At 32.7% G+C, this 22,050-nt stretch overlaps 2 protein-coding genes across 3 annotated transcripts in view; one reads left to right on the plus strand and one right to left on the minus strand.

Annotated features, from left to right (window-relative positions):
• Positions 1–240: 240 nt before the first annotated feature.
• LOC140668150 (RING-box protein 2-like) overlaps positions 241–22,050 on the minus strand; it is a 45,850-nt gene continuing 24,040 nt past the window's right edge. The window contains exon 2 of the mRNA XM_072896849.1: positions 241–800. Coding sequence (XP_072752950.1) covers positions 619–800 — 182 coding nt within the window. The 3' untranslated portion in view covers positions 241–618. The remainder of the gene's footprint in view (positions 801–22,050) is intronic.
• LOC140668149 (facilitated trehalose transporter Tret1) overlaps positions 12,994–22,050 on the plus strand; it is a 31,589-nt gene continuing 22,532 nt past the window's right edge. Inside the window, exon 1 of one of the 2 annotated variants that reach the window (XM_072896844.1) lies at positions 12,994–13,017. In XM_072896844.1, the coding sequence (XP_072752945.1) occupies positions 13,015–13,017 (3 nt within the window). In that variant the 5' untranslated portion in view covers positions 12,994–13,014. Of the gene's footprint in view, positions 13,018–17,498; positions 19,195–22,050 lie in introns of those variants that run through there. The other variant, XM_072896842.1, reaches the window with a different exon arrangement.

Here is a 22,050-nt window from a genome sequence, read left to right on the forward strand (position 1 = left end):
TGTATTTATATTTCTTTGTGCGATCTATATTAATCATGCAAGAGGAATATAAAGTACATTACACGAGACAAAAATCTGGACGAAACATAAGAATCATTTTTTTATATCATTTTTAATGTAATTATTTTATCTTAATTTTTATTCAAAATTCAAAGTTATGTTATACACATACATATATATATATATATATATATATATATATATATATATATATATACATATATATATAAGTAATTTCCAAATGCATAATTTTATATTTCATTAACTAGAAAAAATTGAATAAAGCTTTCAAAAGAGTCTATTTGTTAGCACACTGTTAAAACATAAGCGCAATAAATTCTGTAGTGTATAATTATTTGATAATGTGTCACATCTAATTGCAATTAAATTAGATACCGACAAAGAAAACTGTGCCTTTTTGTAAGAGCTTTTTATGTATATAATATTACTATAAAATAACATATTCCTATCTGTATAAAATATAACTTGTACGTCGTTACCAACGTCGCTTCGAAGTAACGAAATGAATCCAAGAGACCAATAGAGACTGTGCAATTTCTCGACGATGACGATGTCGACGGGCAGGATAATCGTGGACGCGAGATCCCACCGTGAGGATTACTTCCCCATTCGTTGGATAGACCATTCCTGTTGGCACAGCGGGCAGCGATTGTTCTGTTTGACCCAGAGCGACATGCAGCAATAATGAAACGAGTGGTTGCACTCGCCCCAGACGACCACGCAGTCCTGTCGGCCATAAACCTCCTTCTTGCTTTCCGCCTGGCATCGCAGACAGGCGTCTGAAAAGAATAAATGGCGATGATTAACATTCGCGTACAGGAAAGTTTAGAATGACTTCTTAGTATGACAATTTTTTCTGTCAGTGAAAAAAAAAAACAAATCTGAACAGATCATGTCTTTTTTTTATTTTCCATGACTTTATATGTCCATATTCGATATTTACAACAATAAGAGATTTTGATATATACGGGGTGTCTCATAACTAATGAGCCAACGCTCGTGAGTGGGTGGAGTAGAGTGAACTAAACAAAAAAGTATTAAGTCATTTTGCGATTTTCGCAATAATTATTAAAATATTAATTAAAAACGCTTAGCGAACAATATTATACATATTTATAAGATGTCCGGTAATAATCGTCCCAACTCTCTAGGGCAGATAGAGCAGGTCAAACTGAACATAAAAGTCCTGTATCATTTTGCGATTAGCGCAATAATTATTGAACTAGTAATTAAAAACGCTCAGGGTATGCTGAGCGCTATATGAGGCGCGCACTCATACGTTGAGCGTTTTTAATTAATATTTTAATAATTATTGCGAAAATCGAAAAATGATACAGGACTTTTATGTTCAGTTTGATCTGCTCTATCAGCCCGAGAGAGGTGGGGCGATTATTACCGGACATCTTGTGCATATGTATAATATTGTTCGCTAATCGTTTTTATTAATATTTTAATAATTATTGCAAAAATCGCAAAATGACCTAATACTTTTTTGTTCAGTTCACTGTACTCTATCCGTTTACGAGCGTGGGCTCGTTAGTTATGAGACACCCTGTATATATATATATATATATATATATTGTATATTTGAAAAGTTTTTCTATTTATTTATGTTTCTTTATTTTAAAGAAAAAGTTACTCCCGGTATATCTTATTTTTATTTCATATATAAATTTCATAGGAAAAATACCAGAAAACTTTCCGAGCACAATACATAGCAAGATACAGAAGCCTGCAGATTGCTAGTTTGATCATCAAATTCGCGAATACTGTACGCAATAATAAACATTTATAGAACATAGCTGTTAGAAATCAAAATTTTTAATCACGTAATATATAAACGAAAAGGTCGCTTTATTAAGGGAAAATTAATTTAAAAAAAGTCGTGATCCAAATAGAATCATCTAATTACAATAAAGTTACGAGAGCATAACCGTGGGCATAACTCTCGAAATTGATTCTTAAACTTGACATTTAAGAATGATATATATAATAAAAGTATAACGAAAATACATATGCGACGATTAATGACGCGTATAAAGATCCCTGATGTCCATAGTACGTGATTAATAGTTGACGAGAAAAAAATTTTTAGCATAAAAAGAGAGTGATAAAATGCCTGTTAGAATCAGGTCGCACGTAACTGATACATCGCGTGACGAGACAATAACTGAGAGTTCATAATTATTAATTAGCAATAATAAAGAAAAAAAAAGAAGAAAAAAGAAAGTATGTGCCAGCTCTTAAAAAATTTTTGCAGATTCTCTCTGTACGCGTTACATAGAGATAAGATTCGTGAGCTAAGTTTCTTAAAAAGAGCCAGATACTCTGTGGATTAACGTGATTAAAACGGCAAATGATCAGCAAATGCGATAAATGAGACTGAAATTTCGACGATAACGTTAACTCTATTTAACTGTGTTATCACGTACGTCACGTACGCTCAAATTTGCAGCTGAGAGAGAGAATTGTAATTATAAAAAAGTACTCTATATTTGTTGATATCTGTAACGAAAAATGTGAATTAGTATATAATAATTAATTATTTGATTCTTTTGTTAGTAAAAAAAAGGAAATTTTTGTAATATTTTGATATAGAGAAATGAAAAGAGAAAAAAATATATAAGATTTTATTAACACAGAACAAAGTGAATTATTCCATATATATAAATAGTACAAAAAATAGATTTATTAGCATAAAATTTTAATGAAAACGCTCTCTTTCTTTCTCTCTCTCTCTCTCTCTCTCTCTCTCTCTCTCTCTCTCTCTCTCTCTCTTTCCCTGTCTCTGTTTCTTTCTTCCTCTCCCTCTCTCTTTTGAAAAAAGCGCAAAATTCCTTCTTTTTATAGGAAAGTATATGCTGTCGCGAATATAAGTAAAATGATATTTGAAATTCAGAAGAAAACAAGGCTATCTTATTACTCGCATTCGCATGTGTATAATATTTTGCACGCGTTTCTTTTTTTAAGAAAATTCCTTTCTTGCCATCTTGAAAATATAAAGGCCGTCGTGCTTGCATAAACAAAACAAAATAAAAGAACAAGTATACGCGAGTGTTATGCGTATTCAGATTTGAACCCGTCGGATAAATACGTGCCGATCCTCCCCCTCCCCTCCCCCCCACCCCCGTGATTTGACATTACGTCTACGTGCACTTTTCGCCTGTCGGTGTCACGTTCATCCCTTATCAAAATCATTTCCGTGAGATGTAAACGTGCTCGCTCAGCAAAAGCGCAGCATAAACGCGCACAAGCCAGACATTCCACGATGAATGGAAGAATACTGGAGAAAACACATGGGGAGACGATTCCTGTCATAAAAATCTCTAGAATTAAAAGACGTGCCTTACGTGGGACGGGTGTTGAGAAAAAGAGTATACGTGTCCAAGATAATTTTTAATTTCTTTGCATAATAGTCAGTCGTATACAGAACGACATATGACTCGGTGACAATTTGCATTATACGCCTTGCGATTGCAAAAAAATTTATTTCTAGCTCCCTCTCTGTATTGAATAGGCATTTGATGATGAATATGTATGTATAAACATACGGATAAACAGACGCAATGTGAAACATGAAACGCCGATAACTTGCGCGACGCAAATAGCACAGAACACTGCGTTGCTTTATTTATCTCTTGGCATAATATACATATAAAATAAATGTTAGATAATTCTATAATAGGTTCTTATATGCAATATAATAATATGTTGATAGAGAAATTCATAGAATTATAATAGGTTCATCATACTCTATATATGTATATATATATATATATATATATATATATATATATATATATATATATATATATATATATATATGTATAGGAATTGATCAGGCTTATGAAACTCCGTAAAAGAATCTCTACATTTATAAAAATTCACAATATGTCTTCATATATATAAATCCATTAAAAATTAAAGATGTATAATTTTTACTTATATTCTTCCAATCCAAGTTGCATGAAAATAATACATGAATTATCAAAGAATAATTTTTTAAATGAATATATTTCTTCAATTATATTCGGGTATAGTTGTGCCCAAAATATTCTTTAATTAGGTCGTTAAATTTATAATAGATTCGAGATGAATGAATCTTGACAATCTGTTTGATCAACTTTGTTTTCTTGTGCGAATGTAAAATATCATTTTATCTAAAATAAATTATTCCAGTAATTATTGCCATTGTATTCAGTGAAACAATATAAAACAAATTTTATTCTATGCTCATAACAGATGCCACATATTAATATTATTATAATACATTCTTGTACAGTGCTCGACAATAATTCGTTCTACTCCCTTAGCGAGTTAACATAGGACTGTTAGTTATGTCACCTCGCTAGGGGAATAGAACGAATCATTGTCAAGCAGTGTACATATATAAGTGTATTATAATTTAACGAATATATAATAATTCTGCACGATCAAACATATCTGATTTTTCGATATATATTTTATCTAAATGTCTATTTGAAAATAAAAATTAAAGAATCATTTAAAAATAAATATTAAAATTCACTCCCTTCACAGGAAGAGTGTTATCTTATAAAAGTAGAACAAAATAAATATATATATATATATATATATATATATATATTCTCCTAAAGATATAATTATGCAAAAACTGCAAATTTAATTTTTATCGCTCGCATGGCGAAAAGTATAAACCGAGTCTCTCCTGTCATACCTGCCGCCAAAGCGGATATCAAGTATCGCTTGATGTTGCTCGCGACTGTATAAAGTATCCAGTAGAATTCCATGGGCTTATCTAACGGACTCGACCGCATAATTATCACGCATGATTATTAACCATCTGATATATGTCGCATATGTTCAGTATATAGAGAAAGACACACCCATCGTTCTAATAAAATCTTAATATTATTTTTTCCACCTTACTCTATTACTGTTTTTGTGCTTCAAAACCATCACCGTTCTTTTTACAAATTGTCCGATTATAAAAATATTTACAATATATTTCTTTTCTTATATGAAAAGAAACAAATCGTTTACTCAAATCTTGTAAAAAAAATCTCAGAAAATTTCTTCTAGATATTGTTGTTTAAAATTCCAGATAAAAAGAAAATTTTTAAGATTTCTTTTTTTTCATACAACTTTCTCTCTAAAATAAATTTTATTACATACGTTATAATACGTTTTTTAAATGTTTTCATTCATAGGAAGAAAGTCTCTTTTTCAAGTGCTAGATTTATAAATGTACAGAAAAAATTAAATAATAACTTTCATAAGAGAAGAATTTTTTATTTGTATAAAATTTCTTTTTTCCTATTAAAAATTATAAAGAAAATGTACTGCATATTCAATATTTTGATAAGATATTGAATATATAAATAAAAATAGATATATATTTATAATATATGTATATTAAACACATAATTTGCTTGGCTTACTGTCCTGCTTACAATATGAGAGCAAAATTATTAGAGATAATTTTTTTTTTAAATTCTCTGAATTCCAATAAAATTCCATGAAAATTCTCTGATTTTTCCAGAGTACAAAAGAAATACTTGACAATTCCAGATTTTCTACGTTTTCTAGAGAATAGACACCCTAAAAGTGATTATGTATTTTCCATGACTTTTTTCCAATTTTCAGAAGTGACAAGGGAAGTTTTCGATCAAATAAAAGGAATTCTTTTAAAGAAAGGAAAAAAACCACGACCTGCCTTTAACTTCGTGTTGGCCTCTTGTACTGAGCATATATCCAGGCAGCGCACTTACATCGATACGACTCAATCAAAGCAAGTCGATTGACGAGGAAGAAATTTCCGTCGTTATCTTGCCGTCTGTCGACGCTTCGTCGATTAATTCGCAATGAACGTTCCGTTCGAGGGGGGGGGGGAGGTGAATGCAAGAAAGAGAGAGGGACGATGGGTGTCGGTTTCTCGTTGACCCCCTCCGGGGGATCGGGGCAGCTATGCTTGGACGTGCCCCCGGACCCAGGCGAACCATTGGGCCAATTAACTGCGACGAAGATGCCGTCATCGCGACGAGGACGATCACCGCGACAAGCGTCGCGCAAACGTTCTCGACTTTGATTCTAGAAGGATCGACGAGTGTTAGATTTTTAGATTAGAATCTCTTGTACGTTGGATGCGGGTTTTGAGATTTCAAATAGAGCGAATTGCACGACGAAAGTATCGAAATAGAGTCTACAATTTTGACAAACAATTTGTTGACGTCAGAGAAAATTCCGCGAGGCAGTCGATTTATTTTTTTGCAGCTTCTCTGTTGTATCGAATAATTAAGAGATTTTTCACTTATTTAATTTTTCAGATTCTCCTTCTATCTAATTTTAATTCAGGGTATCTATTTCCTAGGGAAACATAGAAAATTTGGAATTCACAGGCATTTTTTTTTCTTATCTGGAAAGGGAATTTTCGTGAAATTTTATTGGGATTCAGAAATTTTTTTTCAAAAATTCTCTCCCACTTTGATCATTTTATCCTCATACTATAAATAGTCAGCCAGTCAAACAAATTATACATTTAAATATATTATAAACATATCCCTATTTTTATTTATATATTCAAGGTCTTAACAAAACATTGAATATGCAGTACATATACTTTATAATTTTTAATGATAAGTAAAAATATGCAACTGAAAAATATCTATACCTATTATGAAAATTGTTCAATTTTTTCAGTGCATTTACACTTAATTTTAAGTACGCTTAATTTAAATAAATTTAGCACTTGAAACGAACGTTTTGTGTTTTTCTTTTTGTATGAGCGATATAACGCATATAATAAGAAAATTTATTGTAGAGAAAGTGGTTAAAAATTTTTTTCAAATATTCTCTTTGCTTGGAATTTTGAATAAAAATATATGGAAAATTAGACAATTTTCAAGAAATTTTTTTACGAGATTTGAGTAAATACCCTGTTAATTTGCAATGCAAAAGAAGTATTTTCTAATTTTTTAAATCACTGAGATTCGACCTACAGATTTATTCAGAGATTTTTTTATATCCTAACATAAAAAATTTTTAAGATAGATTAAAATGTCCAAATTTGTCTCATAAATAGATATACTTTTTATATTAACATCAAAAAGAAATCTCATTTCGCTCTAGAATCGAAACAAAAATTCGCATTTTATTTGATATTTGCTTATAGATTTTTCAATCGGAATGATGATTCTTTTTTAAGAAAACTGACTAGATTCAGAGACAGAAATTTTTCCATGCTGGTTATTTTAAATTTGACTTAGAATTTTAAAAATATATTAAGTTTAATAATTTATATCTTTCAGATTAAACTTTAAGAAAGAACTTAAAGAAAAAGTGAGCCAACTCAAAAAAAAGACATTCTTGAGATTTCGTACAAACGCGTTATTTTTGACAATTATATTGCTATTAATAGATTCTATGTTCTAAATTTTCGTCCTGTTGCATTGAATAATTCACATATCCTAGTGGAAAATTTTCCATGCTTATCGATATTATTAAATCTTACATTGTACTGCCGTCGTAAGTAGCGTGTTGCGTCATGATAAATCTACTTCAATCGCGTTACTCGCATGACGTAACGCGCTCCAATATATTTTGATTAAATCAGGTTGCATACGAAGCGTTTTGTTTTATCGACAATTTTTTTGGTCCCATATTCGTGCGCTCGGCCTTTTGACTTATATAATTTTATCAAACATTTCGGGTGCGATAAATTCTTAAGATGCGAGATTTACTAATACATCAAAAAAAGGCTTCGCATACATACACTCTTCCTGTCTACATTTTTCTCAGTAAAATGTCATGTGAGTCAGTACGTTTTACACGGGGAAAATCCAAATTACAGTTCATGGAGGAAACAAAATATTTTGCATATACACACGATTAAAATATATTCACGGACGTTACATCAGCATTAAACAATTGCAGTCAATTCATCATGATTAGCAACTGTAGAAACCCAAAGTTTAATGTCACGTACAGACGACATTGAAATTAATACAGTATTTTCCCTCCCTAAAGATATTTACATCAATTACAATGCGATTGTTAGAAGCAGCGTTCGCAACACGACATCGTCGTATGATTCTGTTCATTAAGCGCTCATTGTTGCGTGTGATCCTTTAATCCGCATGATATCGTTACTGGTGAAATGATGGTCAAACGTGAATCGCAGGCTGATATTTTAATATCAAAGCTTAAATCGCGAAAATCTTGACGAGATACGTTATTATTTACAAATACGACGCATATTCGATTATACAGTTCGACAAAAAATAATTTTTCTTCCAAATATGAAAAAGGTAATAATCATCTTCCGTAGTTTTTTTGATGCTTTGGATACGATACCGATAACTTGGATTACAACGAAATTTATAATTATTTATATTATAACTCATCTTTATAATTTTAATCACAAGTTTCTCAGCAATTTTGAATTGTACTTATTAAGTTAGTTAAAAAAAAACCAATGATTGTTTTCTTTCTTGCGTATTTTTAATTTGTAAAGTATTTTATGAAACGACTGCCGGAAAGAGCATAGTCGCGTTATCGCCCAGTGCGTTATCGTCAAGTTCATCTGAAAATAAATTCTCCGACGCGCAAAATAAACATGTACTACGGACATTGATATTGCGATACATTTCTCATGAAAGAAGCATAATTTTCATGGCAATAACGTAATGTTTCATTCGTGGATCGGAAATAGATTCGAGATTGAGATATAAACGAGAACGGTTTTCTCTCTCGGAATAATTCATCGAAACGGATGAAGGTATATTCCAGTTGAGGAGAAATACCACGCAATTACGCGAATGGCGATACTTGGCGATCGTGTAACCATTGTGTGTATTAATTCCTCCGAGAGAAGGATTGAGGCTCCTATCTCGGCTTAATTAATTACGGCGCGCTATTAATAGGTCCGCTGTGAGTCAAATTAGCTTTTTAAGCGATAAGATCGCGCTCGGTACTGTAACCATTAACACACGATGCTCACGTAATTTCGAAACGATCGATTCAATTCGAGAAACGTGAAAACTATCTGCAGTTTTTTTTTTTATACGACTATTTGTATGTATACTATATTTTCACGTGATTTAAAAAAAAAAAAAAGAAAAACCGAAGAGCGTTACAGACTTTTTTGAGTTTCCTATAAACAAAGATGCTTCCAAATAATCCAAAAATGCTTCCTTGAAAGGTTACCAAAAATAAAAAATGTGATTTTAAAGATTTCTGAACATTCACTTTTTAAGGAAGTGTTTTTGGACGCATATTTACAGAAAATTTTTGTTCAAAATTAAATTTCCTATCAGATCACAAAGTCTGTAACGTTTGGCGCCACCGTGTATAAAAGTACGTATTATTTAACGCGTAATTATTTATTCGCGGAAAATTATTTCATATATAAGCGTGGATATTGTTCTTGAGAATTTAAGCAGTTTAAATTTTCAAGCTGAAGGAAAAACAATAAATTGGAGCTTAGTTGCGTTAATAATTTAGTCACATGACCTTTTTGCGCGAACACACAATTATCGTCTTTGTTTCGTCGATTCGTCGCAGTATCGACCAGGCGTGAATAACGAACGGACAAAAATTGGTTTATATCTTCTCGCGGAAAATCCTGCAAGTTACACAAAACTGATTGCATAACACGCGCAAAAAACGAAATGGAAAGAGGATTGGTTTTACAACTGAAAGGTCCCTTATTATTCTGATGAGAAACGTAATCGAACTGCTGATGGAATCGCAATTTCATTTCTCTTGGGCTAATTTTAATTCTATTTCAGAAACCTCTATTGTGTTGTACTCTGTCACGGTGTGATTTACACGCAGACCTGTCAAATTCTTGACGGATACTTCTTCTCTTCTATCAATTAAAGCCGTCAGCCGATCAATCGATTCGGCCGTGACACAACGACTACAAGGGGAAAGGGAAAGAAGGCAGAGAATAGATTAGAACGATTAGAGGGGAAAAAAAAGAGGCGCGAGTGACCGCGAAATGTGTTTGATTGCACGAACAACATTATACGTCACGACACGTGCGAGCGCGACACGTGCACGTGCGAGAGCCGTCCGTAAAACCAGGGTCGAATCTCTCCCTCTCTCATAAAAGGAAAATGATATATGTACAGAATTGTGTAGATCAAGTTCAGGGTTACCGTAATGATAAGGCGTGACAATACTGTGACTTTGCGCAGATAAGGCTATGTATGGGGTTGGGCGCGTGCCAGCGTGTATAGCGTCTTTTTTACTCCCGATTGCTGCCAACTCAAGGTTGGCAAAAAGACGGAGGAAGTACTTAAAATATGTACACGTGCAAAAATAATCACACACGATTTAAAACTAAACTTAAAGTACGCACGATAATACGAGGTTGTTTTATTTGAACAATTGTACCGGCAATTATATGATTAGATAAACGATCAAATATAGTAGACGTATAAGAATTATATAATAATTAGACAGATAATCTTTGAATTTGAAATCATTTCTTTTGTTATTTAAAAAATTTTATTATATATCGAGTAGGCTTTGAGTAAGAAAATTTTAATTTAATGCTTATGCTTTATTAGCGAGATACATGAAACTTAAGCAATTATGTAATACAGTTCCGTCAAATTTTCATTTTCGATAAAGTGAAATAAAGAATACGAAATTATTAATTATAACATTTATTATTAAAAAAATCATTTTTAACTCATTTTTATATCGTACATTTTCTAATTCACTCTTGCTAAAGTAAAATACATAATAACCGTAGGATTGTAGAATGAATAGCAGCTATATTTAACCATAGATAGCAACCATATCTAGCGAGCGAAAGAAAAAAAGATAACAAAAGAGTACCAATTATTTTATACAGAAATATTCTTTCACGAGACACATTCGTTTGAACATTATGCGCGATGAGTTCCAACTTTGTTGCGCACAATAAAAGAAGGAATTCTACGTCTACACAATATTCTCTTCTAGTTGTGACCTGTTAAAGGCTGTGTTACTATGTATCTTGAATAATGAATCAAATTCATCATATGGTAATCATTATTGTAGAGAATTCTCGCGATAGCGAGTAGAGAGACGCAAAATAAAAAGATAATAGTTCGCGTAATTAATATTCAATTAACTCACGTTACTCAGCCTCGCGCGGACTGCGCATATTCAACAATATTTTACGTTTGTTCGATAATTCTGCTCAATATGCAGATGAAGTTCTAACACTTTGACTTATGCGACAGTAAATACACGCGAATATATTTACGAATGACAAATTACGTATACAAAATATATTAAATGTACATATCCACGCTTTGCGATATTTATGATATTCTAGAGAGATGTCTATGAGACTTTTAAAATATTGAATTAATATTTTTATTTTATACTTTTTATTAATTTTTTGCATAAAAAATTCTTCTTTCCATTATATTACGCTATCTGTGTATTTTTAATTTTATATATCGATGTGTTAGAATATTTAATGTTGTAACGAGAACCAAAACTTACTTTTGCCAAAGAAAAATAATCCATTAGTTGCATCACAAATAAATAAAAATTTACAATTAGTTGCATCACAAATAAAAATAATAGAATGCCGACTATATTTTTATATATTTTCTCGCCATCTTGGCTTGCAAGATTATCAGGCGTAACTCTCGCTTATAGATTTATATCAAACCAATGAAGTTAGATACCGATGACGTTTAACATTAATATATAGGTAGTTAGTATGCGGATCTTCTCAAGTTTTGCATTCAAATCTTACTTACAAATGTTATAAATTAGACAGATATATGTAATATTTTTACAAGATGTAATATTAATACGTCAAATCAATCTATTCCGATTTGATGAATGATCTGCATAATATCTCATTAATAATGTAGAAAAGAATATGTGTTGACTCTTTGCCAATATCAACTTTAAATGTTTCTACGTATTTCCGGGTTATGTGCGCGCTTACTTCTGACCTTCGCCCTCGTGACAACAACAGAGGAAAGGTACCGGCAGAAGACTCCGTTTAAAGTTGTTAGAAAAGATTACTAAACGTATTTTCGCTTCAACTACTTCAAATAGATGAAGAGCAGAATATTCCATTGTGTTTAAAGAGGTGCCAAATTACGCGTGATCAAAAAGTTTGCTTCATTTCTATAGATACAAATAGATCTCATTTATCTTTTGATAAAAGTCACAAAATATTTTTTTCTCAAACGAAATGAGAATTATTATTTTATTACTATTATATGTAATTTAAAATTAATTAAAAATTTTTTAAAATAATTATTTAAATTTTTGACAATATCATATTTTATTATATTGTACATATCTTTCTGTATATTTTGTATCTTTAAAAACTCTACGACTATTATATTTTACTGTACTTATTTGTATGACAGAGAAAAGTAGCGAAGAATGACTGACTTTTTTTTTACTTACAGATAAATACAGATAAATACAATAAAATATAATAGTCGAGTTTTTAAAAATACAAAATATACAGAAAGCCATGTAATAAAATATAATTGTAAAAAACTTAAATATTTTTTTAGTAATTTAAAATTTTTTAAAATAATTTTTTTAAATGTTGAAACATACATTTCGGTTACACGCGTTCAAAACTATGTAATAGTTTGTTGTAAAATAAAAGGTTCTGTGTTATCTGTAATCGTTATCTATAATTTTTCCGATATACTTTACCGCGCGGATTTATCGTTTGACAAAAGTGTAATTAAAATTTTGAAGTTTCTTGAAAAGTTTATTTATACGTTATGCTGACGTAAATTCAATTTAAAGCGAGAAATAGAAAAAATGAATATGAATAGCTTATCGTAAGATGTGCCGTAGTTACTTTAGACGTGTGCTTTGCATAGCAAGCGGCAGTAACAATCGTGAGATTGACTGTGCCTGTCGTTCTTCACTGATAAAATTTTTCACACAATCATCTTGATATTTCCTCAATAGTTACAGTGTATCGACCCTTGAATCTCATCTGGAATTGATTAACTCGAAATAAAAATGGTAAGATTTTCCTAAATCGACAGAATATTCACATTCACATATCAACTTATCGACATTTATAATTCATTACTTACACAATTGCTTATCTATTTGTTTCAAATATAATTTTCTAACTTTTCAGACTAAGCAATTCTTTAAAAAAGTTATGATTATATGCAAAGATGTATGTTTTGCATCGTTCAGATGCTATTACATTTTTAATTTAGTATTTTCATATATTATATATTATATATTATGTAATATTTTTCTCGACAAAGTTTCATCAGACGCGCTATATTATTTATTTTTATTTATACTAAATACACCTATTCCATTATTTTTTAACCGTGTAATACAACTTTTTTTATCAAAAATTATAGATTCAATTAATCGCGCGCGTTATCTCAATGGTATTTTATTTTAAACTTTTATTGTGTCACGATAAATCGGTTTGTATTATTCAGAAAACGTTTCAATGTTCTTTTGAAATTGAAATAAATATTACAATAAGATGTAAGTTAGAATATAAATAAGCTGAAACATACTTTCTGATAGAAATTACGTTTCAAATCCAATTCAAAATATACAAATTAGCATTGAATCTCTGATAAGACTTAAACCGAAAAATGCTTTAAATGTCACACACACAGAATTCTTTAAATAATATATAAGTTCTATTAGTGTCAAATTTGGAGACTAATGATGATCAGATGCGATAAATCGCTTCGTCTGTGGGGATTTTAATAGAATTCAACCGTTCGATCGAAATACATGTTCGATAAAGCGTATCGTATTCAACGTGCAATATTTCGCGGTGTAATGTGTACAAGGCAAATCGTAAACAGAATTGATTAAAGCGAGACGTGTTCTTTGAATGGAATCGTTCCAAGTTCAGCTGGTGGGGTGCGGGTGTCGTTTGAAGACCTTTGACTCTCGCACTTGAGTTCTCATCCTTGTTAATATAAAATGTCACCGAACGCCTCGCGAGTCATTTGCACGATTGCATTAACAAAATATTTTAAATAATAGAATTGACCGGTACTAATTTCATGAATGTGCAAAATTTTCAAGATTATATACGTATGAAACATTTTTAATTGTCGATGAAACGAGAGTCAATTAGTTTCTTCGCGAAAATTTACCAGAGTTTGTGCAGTTATTAATTTTCAATAGTTTACAGAATAAATATTTCTTAATAATATTCTTCTTTATTATCATAATAACGGTTATGTATACGTAACAAAAGTAATCTCTAAACGTTATGACTAGTTTGCACGTACATACACGTGACTTACATATATCGTCTGTAGGCCAATCACTTTCTTCCTTTAAAAAATTCGCGCTGCTCATAAAATTACTTCAAATAATTGCTAACGTGTGACTGTATAATTTTGGCAAAAGATAAACGTGTAATATTGCCGGTAAAAAATAGAATGTTCAATCATTTCTACGTTGATAATTTACTAAATATATTAGCGTATCGCAACCTGAGAAAAAAGTTGGACTTATGTATTATATAATAAGATCATATTTGGCCACATATAATTATATATATATATATATATATATATATATATATATATATAGGCACATACGCTTTTATATCCATTTTGTCTCGGGAATCGTATGCGAAATTTAAAACATCTGGAAAAAAAGAAGCAATCATAGACTTGCTTTCCTGTACTTTTACCAATCAGATTTGCGGAAGTTTTTACCGCTGACCGCAGGCAAATTTTTATACTTCCTTTCGTTAGAAAAAGAGGATGCCTCTTGAAATCGCTGATTAACGCGATAATTCATCGTAGAAAGTTCCAATGTTTAGTGCAAACAAGTTGAAAATACTTACTCGGCAATTTGTGGTATTAAAAAAAGTCGATTTTTCTTCAGTAATAGAAATAATAAAAAGAAGCCGTTAAAAATTGTGCAGAATCTTATAAAGTCAAATCCATAATAATAACTAATAAAAGAATACATATTACATTTTTAAATAAAATTTATTTTGCATATGACTTACTATTTTATTGCAATAATAAGAAAAATCATCAAACTGCTATTACATCCTCTGCAATATCTGTACATAATGCTAAATAATTCATTTGTATATTTGTTTAATTCTTTAATATTCATTATATAGAAAGAGAGAGAGAGAGAGAGAGAGAGAGAGAGAGAGAGAGAGAGAGAGAGAGAGAGAGAGAGAGAGAGAGAGAGAGAGAGAGAGAAAGTGAGTCTGTTATTTTAAATTTATTAATTTATTTCAGGTTGGCATTTAATAATCTTTATCTAATTTTTGTGTAAAAAATTTAAAAAATAATCAATAAATTCTTCACGCAGTCATTTTCATCAATTTCTACAATATATTTCCTTCAGAGATTTAAAAAGTTTTAGCAATATATTTCATTAGCGAAATAAAATCTTTCTAGCACATACAACCGCTGTAATATGGCAAACATGACGTTAAAAAAAGCCTTGTCTTATAAATTTAATTTTAAACCTCTTAAAATTGTGATAAAATAGGATACTTTATGACAAAATATTATTATTCAAGTAAACAAAAATTACAAGAAACATTTATTCTTCTTCTTTTTATTTTGTTATATCATTAGAAAATTGAATAATAACTGAGATGACGGAACTGATGATGACAGTATTATATACGTCGAACCAAACGAGCATTGCAGAAATGATCTATTGTTGAATCGCGGGTTTTTAAATATACTTTAATTGTAAGTACGAGCGTAAAAGGACCAATAATGTTGGCGGAAGAAATGGCTTGAGACTTCTACGGCACGGATGTGAAACGAACAGGCGGAGGAGACAGAACTGGCTGCTGCTTGCATGGCTGAACGAGGTCGAACGTCTCGAACCTTCCATGGACGATCGAGACTGCGCCGTCTGAAGCTACCTCGACGAGAATTCCGGTACGGAAGATGACGAATGTCGCTCGGGTTCGTCGGTTGTTCACCACGCGTTTCGTGACGCAATCCTCCAATCAGTAACGGCGAATTATACGCAAACCAAATAATTCATACTTCATTACAACTAATTCGCGTCATTAAAAAGCTTTTTATATGTATAATTACTCAATAGAAACAAATGCTTCATTTTTCAGCTAATTATCGAAATATAATTTTCCTACCGAGAATTTATCGCGAAGTCTTTATATATTTTCAAAATTGAAACGTCAAATATGATATTTGTTGTATAGAAAAAAATATCATTGCAAAGATACGTGAATAAATTAGATAGGCTAGAGGGAATCTGCAGATAATTTATTTTAAATTTATTTTGAAATTTAATGCTTTTTAATTATCCTGAAAAATGGATACGTTTATTTTATATTTTATATTAAAGAAAAATTAGTATCTATTAATTCGTGTCCTGAGTAGAAATAGATTAAATAAGAAAGAGCTTATTTTGTAAATTATCTTGTCAATTATTTCGTGTAAAATCGCATAATAATACATGTATTAATATAATGTTACAATTTCATTGACAATTGAAAAAATTGCAAAAATTATTTTATTATAACAAAAATAATTCTCGTAATTACTAAATAATATATAATAGCAGATATAAGAATGTTTGTATCAAAGAATAAATTTTCCAATTCTTATTTTTTATCTTATAGAAAACAAAATTTTCTGACGAAACATGCCTGCACGTACATGTAAGATAAAATTCTATTTCTTGTAGCATTTTAGATAGCGTTTCAAATATTAATCGCAGTTTTGCAAAACAAAATTCTTTTCATTGTTTTAATATACAAAATTGTAAATCATGATATAATGAAATATATTTTAATTTCTTTTTGCATGTATAGATATTTTTTTATAACATCTCGAACAGCATGAAAAAACCGAAAATGTAATATTTTGAAACATACTTATGACGCGGCTTCTAATATAAACACAGATGTTCGCACAAAAAGTGATAAAGAATACTCATTTTAGGAAATCTGTTTCATTGAGATATGATCGGAATTAAGAAAACGTAATTAGTGATAAATTCCAGATTCGGAACGAAAATTCATTAACGAAGCGTTCAAAATAAATTCATGTTGCAACATATTTTCTAAATTATTTTTAACAATAATACAAATATTCAAAACCAGATTTCATATAATTAAAATTAAAACATAATATATATGAAATCGTCAACGAAATAAATATATTTGTAATTTAAAAATTGCCATAACTCACAATTTTATTTTTATTCTTACTAGACTGACAAGATAAGATATCACTCAAAATGTTTTCTCAGGGACATTTGATGACAGGATCAAATCAAATAAAAATTGATTCATTAAGAATTCATTCAAATCAAGGCTAGTCAGCTCGACCACTAACGAAGTATACGATCACTAACAAAGGTAGATTTGAAGTGGAGAACTTGAAACAAGAGTTAGTGAGAACGCAAGATTTGTTTATTCACGTTAATTAAAAAAAAAAAAAAAAAAAAATATCTATATCTCTCTTTTCGAGTAGAGTTTCGCAAAAAACTATTCTTCATTTTCGCCGTAGAAATAAAAAAAAAAAAAATAAACATTTCAGTTGGCGCATCGGCGAGCGTCAATGGGTTAATGAAAAAAAAAAGCCACAGCCAAACCATTAAGCGAGTGTAGACTTTGATTTCATGTCTAACCCCCCTTGAATGCTGACGCAACCTGGCGCTTCAGTTCCACGGACGAGCTTTGGTATAGCTCCTGGTATTGCGTTCGCCCGGTGTGTAGAACTCGCACCGTGTGTCTCACCGATTTACGATATAATTTGCGGCGCAGCCGCGCGTCCCTCTCCCCCTTCCGTCCCCTAAAAACCCCTCCGCGCCGCGACGCCGCGCGTCCATCCCCACGCGCGAGAAGGCGGCGCTTATGCTCGCAGCTACGTGTATATAAAAGAGACAAACCCCCCGAACCGATTAGCAAAGTTCCCCAAAACACGTAACACACCATACTTTTCCATGCCGGCCGATTCGTGAGACGACAATCGACACGCGAACAACAAATCTGCATTTGTTGGTGGAAACAACGAAGAGAAAGAGAGAGGGAGGATAAACCGAGATCGTTGAATCCGGTTCTCGAACGACAGCCGGATCACATAAAAAATTTGGCGTCATCGTCAGGCACGAAGTCGCAAGCTAAGCATAGACGGAAGACATCGGTATCGTCGAGATAAGGCAGTGACGCAAAGAAAAAGCGGACCTCTTGCAATTACGAGAGAGAAAGAGAGAGGGAGAGAGAAACGAGATCTCTCTCGATTATCCTCGCGAAAAAGGGATCTGTGTCTTACGGGATCCTCTTTTTCCCATTATCCTTGAATGACATAGACGAGAAGGAGCCGATAACCATATTACATTTCGGAGCAGACGTAGTGGTGCGAGTACAGGTGGTGAACGTCAAAAAGATTCCGAGACGACACGAGAGACCCATCACATTTTTAGACACCGGCATTCTCGTCTCCCCGCACGTTCTTTCGAGGGTGCGTAATTTCGAGGGTCCCAACGCAACGCTCTCTTTGCACGCACATACGCACGTAGGCACGCATACGCACGCACACAGCGACACGCAGATATATAGTATCGAACGCGATCGATCGAAAGCGCTTATACGGGGGAGAGAAAGCACGACCGTAACAACGACGACGTCTTGTCAAACCGTCCGTTCCTGTCACAGTGACAGCTGAGAATCCTACCGCTGTCACAAGAGAGCCACGTGTGATCGTCTGGCTGTGACATACGTGCGCGCGCGAGCGCACTCACACACACGCACGCACCTGCGTACATCACCTACGCACGCGTTCGCCAAGCGATCGACGCGCACTGCACGCGCCGGCTCCGGAGCATCGACGAGGCAAGAGTCGGCGCGACCTCTCCGACGTTTCTCATCGGCGTCGCCCGCGAGGGGCACAAGCGGAAGCAAACTCCACTCGTCGGCGAAAGCGACCGGCGATTTACGAGCACTAACAATAAGAGGCTTTATCAACAAAGACGACGACGACGACGACGACAACGACGATTGTACGGAAATAAGGCCACGACGCGCGCACCACGTATCCACGAGAAAGTGTGAGAACGTGGACAGCCATCCGTTTCCCTGCCCTGTCATCGTCAACCTGCTTCGAAAGAAAAATGGCTCCCGGCTCCCAGAGGAGGCAGATGATGCAGCCATGGCCCCTGTGCCTGGCGCCCTTCGCGAGAACGAAGGTAAGATTCCACCCCCGCGCGTGCACGAGTTCCCTCCGCTCGGCAGTTTCGTTTTCTCTCTCTAGGTTTTCTCTTCGTGACCGATGTCTGGCTTTCCAGGAGCCGGTTACCGGCTCCTTTCCACCTCCTCCCGTTCGACGACGGTCACCCTCGTTCGCTCGCTCAGTCGCTCATTGAACTACCGAACACCCATACACATACATATACTCTCGTACACTCGCTTTCTCTCTCTCTCTCGCTCTCTCACTCTCTTTTTCCCGTTCTCCGTCTTCTGTACCTTCCCCACCCTTAGGCTTCTGGAAATTTCCACTGCACCGGCGGCAGGCAGACGTCTGTCATCTTGATGGCGTGTTCTTTTCTTTCTTTCTTTCTTTTTTTTTTTTTTTTTTTTTTTTTTCTTTTTGCGACTTTCCGGCCGCGAACTCTCTTTTCCTGGTCCCAGTTTCCCGTTTTTTTCTCTCGTTATATTATCACATCGCTTTTTCTCTCTCTCTTCCTTCCCCTTCTTCTCCTCAAATTGTGTCATTGTCTGCGGATTTCGGCGATCGCAATTTGCAAATTTTGAACCGCTAAATCATGAATAGTGGGAGAGGGTGGGGATATAAATCATATTTTCTTCAATTTTAAAAATATAAAAAAGCTAATTTATATAAAGAGACATTTAATAAAAAATATATTATAATATTAAAATAATATATTACTTTATAAGAAATGTATTAAATTTAATAATACATATTTTAAATACGTTGATCCATCAATTAAAGAATCTTTATAATAATCTAAAATTTTTAAATCTCAAATCCATCATAAAATTCAACAAGTATTCAATATAATTAATTTATTTCATAATTTATATTCTCCGTTCAACGGTTCGCGATTTCTTCCCCTCTTGATCTTTTTTGCGTTGTTTTTATTGTTTCGTGCTTGTAATTCCCTATTATTTATTAGGAAGGATCTATATTTAAATGAGCGAGAATTGCATATTGGCATATCGAGAGTCACGGTCTAACGATTCTCACGAAATCGTGTTACAATAATACCTTAATGAAAAATACTCGAGACTTCACGTTATCTTTTGAATCATTTTTAAGGCTGAATTTTTCTTCAGAAAAATATCGATATTATATTTGAACAAGTATAAAAATCGTTGGTAGTAAAACCGCTATTAATTAACCGCCGAATCTAAAAATAATTGTGCAAACATCGAACTGTGTCACTTGACGTAATGACAAAGAATCATTCTCGAGCGCGTTTCTGAAATCTAGAGCTCACTGAAATTATATCGGTTTTAGATCAAAGATTACGCTATACTTTTCGAGACCCGATCGCGAAACTTTGTCGTATTTCAATCCGTATAAAATCCACCGGCTATTTCGCGGCGATTTTCACCGATGATCGCGGGAGATGACCACCAACGTGCCTCTGCTTCTCTCGGCATACGAGTTGTGCAGCTCTCCTCGAGGGAATATCGATTTGCATGCGCGCGCATAATATACGTAAAGCCGGTGCATAAACCGAATGCCAAAAATGGAACAATAATAAATTCTTTGAGAAACAATACGGAGATCGCCGTCCGAATCGTGTGTGGACGATTGTACGCGATATAAAACTTAAGAGAGATAATTAAAAAAAAAAAGAGAGAGAAATAAAAGTTATTGATTTTCTGCGTAGAAAAATATCGGAAAAAAAATCGTGACGGTAGAGTCATTCCCGGGGTGTTTACACAGGGCGGCGCGTGACATGTACTCCGTTCGAAGTTACGTAATGCATGAATGAAGGAATTTTCCGAAAGTATATGTCGGATGACAACACGAATATTTTTTCACGGCAGATAAGAGACGAGGAAAAGTGTGGAGGAAAAATCTTTCAGTAAGGCCGAATTAGAAACTTTTAACAAACAAACTTTTGTTTTTAACAAACTCGTGCAAAATCGTGAATATAATTTATTTCATATTCACGGACATCTGTATACGCGGTTAGGGTTAAAAATAGACGACACGATTCTGGCGTTTCATCAGGAAAGATGAAACATGCGGAACTGCCAAATTAAAATTCGAATAATTTTCGAGAACTTATGTGTTCATACGGAATAATCAATTTAGATTGAATCTTGGATTAAAACTGTCGACCAGTCCTGGGCCTTTATACGTAAACAGAATTATTTTATGGATTTTTATTTAGCTTACATTTTATCTTATTTGTATGATTGGCGTAATTATATCTATATTTATATTAATTCATATAAACAAACAAATGTGTGATATACTTTGACATTATTTCATTCTTTTTTATTTTTAATCGAGTAATACCTTCGTATTTCAATCAATCTATTGTCAAGTATATAACAATTTTTAAATTTTTAACCGAATAAATAATTAAATAAAAAATATAATAATAATAATAATAAATTAAATAATTTAACAATTTTATTAAAATTTAATTGTTGTAATAATAAATAAATAATTGTCTTTAGAGTAATTTATTGAAATATCAAAATATATCAAACTAATTGCTAATTATTTTTTATTTTCGTAATTAAAATAATAAAGTTAAAAATATATATATTTCTTATTTTTCGTATTGTAAATAATAATAATTGCCCAGATCTGTTCTTGTTGTAGCATCATCAAGTTTATATTCTGATCGTCGTTCACCTTGAACTCTTTTCTGGGATTGAATAACCTGTCATTGTGTTCATAGATCACCTTCCAGATGGCTCGGTGCTTATCTACCTAAGGATACAGTATCGAGAGAAAAATATCGATACCTGACTTATCGGAAGAAACATATCACACTTATGAAAGAAGTATCGATAGTAACAAGAGAGAGAAAAAAATAGAATATCAAGAAGTATTT

Source organism: Anoplolepis gracilipes, chromosome 7, assembly GCF_047496725.1.
Source record: "Anoplolepis gracilipes chromosome 7, ASM4749672v1, whole genome shotgun sequence".
Taxonomy (NCBI): Eukaryota; Metazoa; Arthropoda; class Insecta; order Hymenoptera; family Formicidae; genus Anoplolepis; species Anoplolepis gracilipes.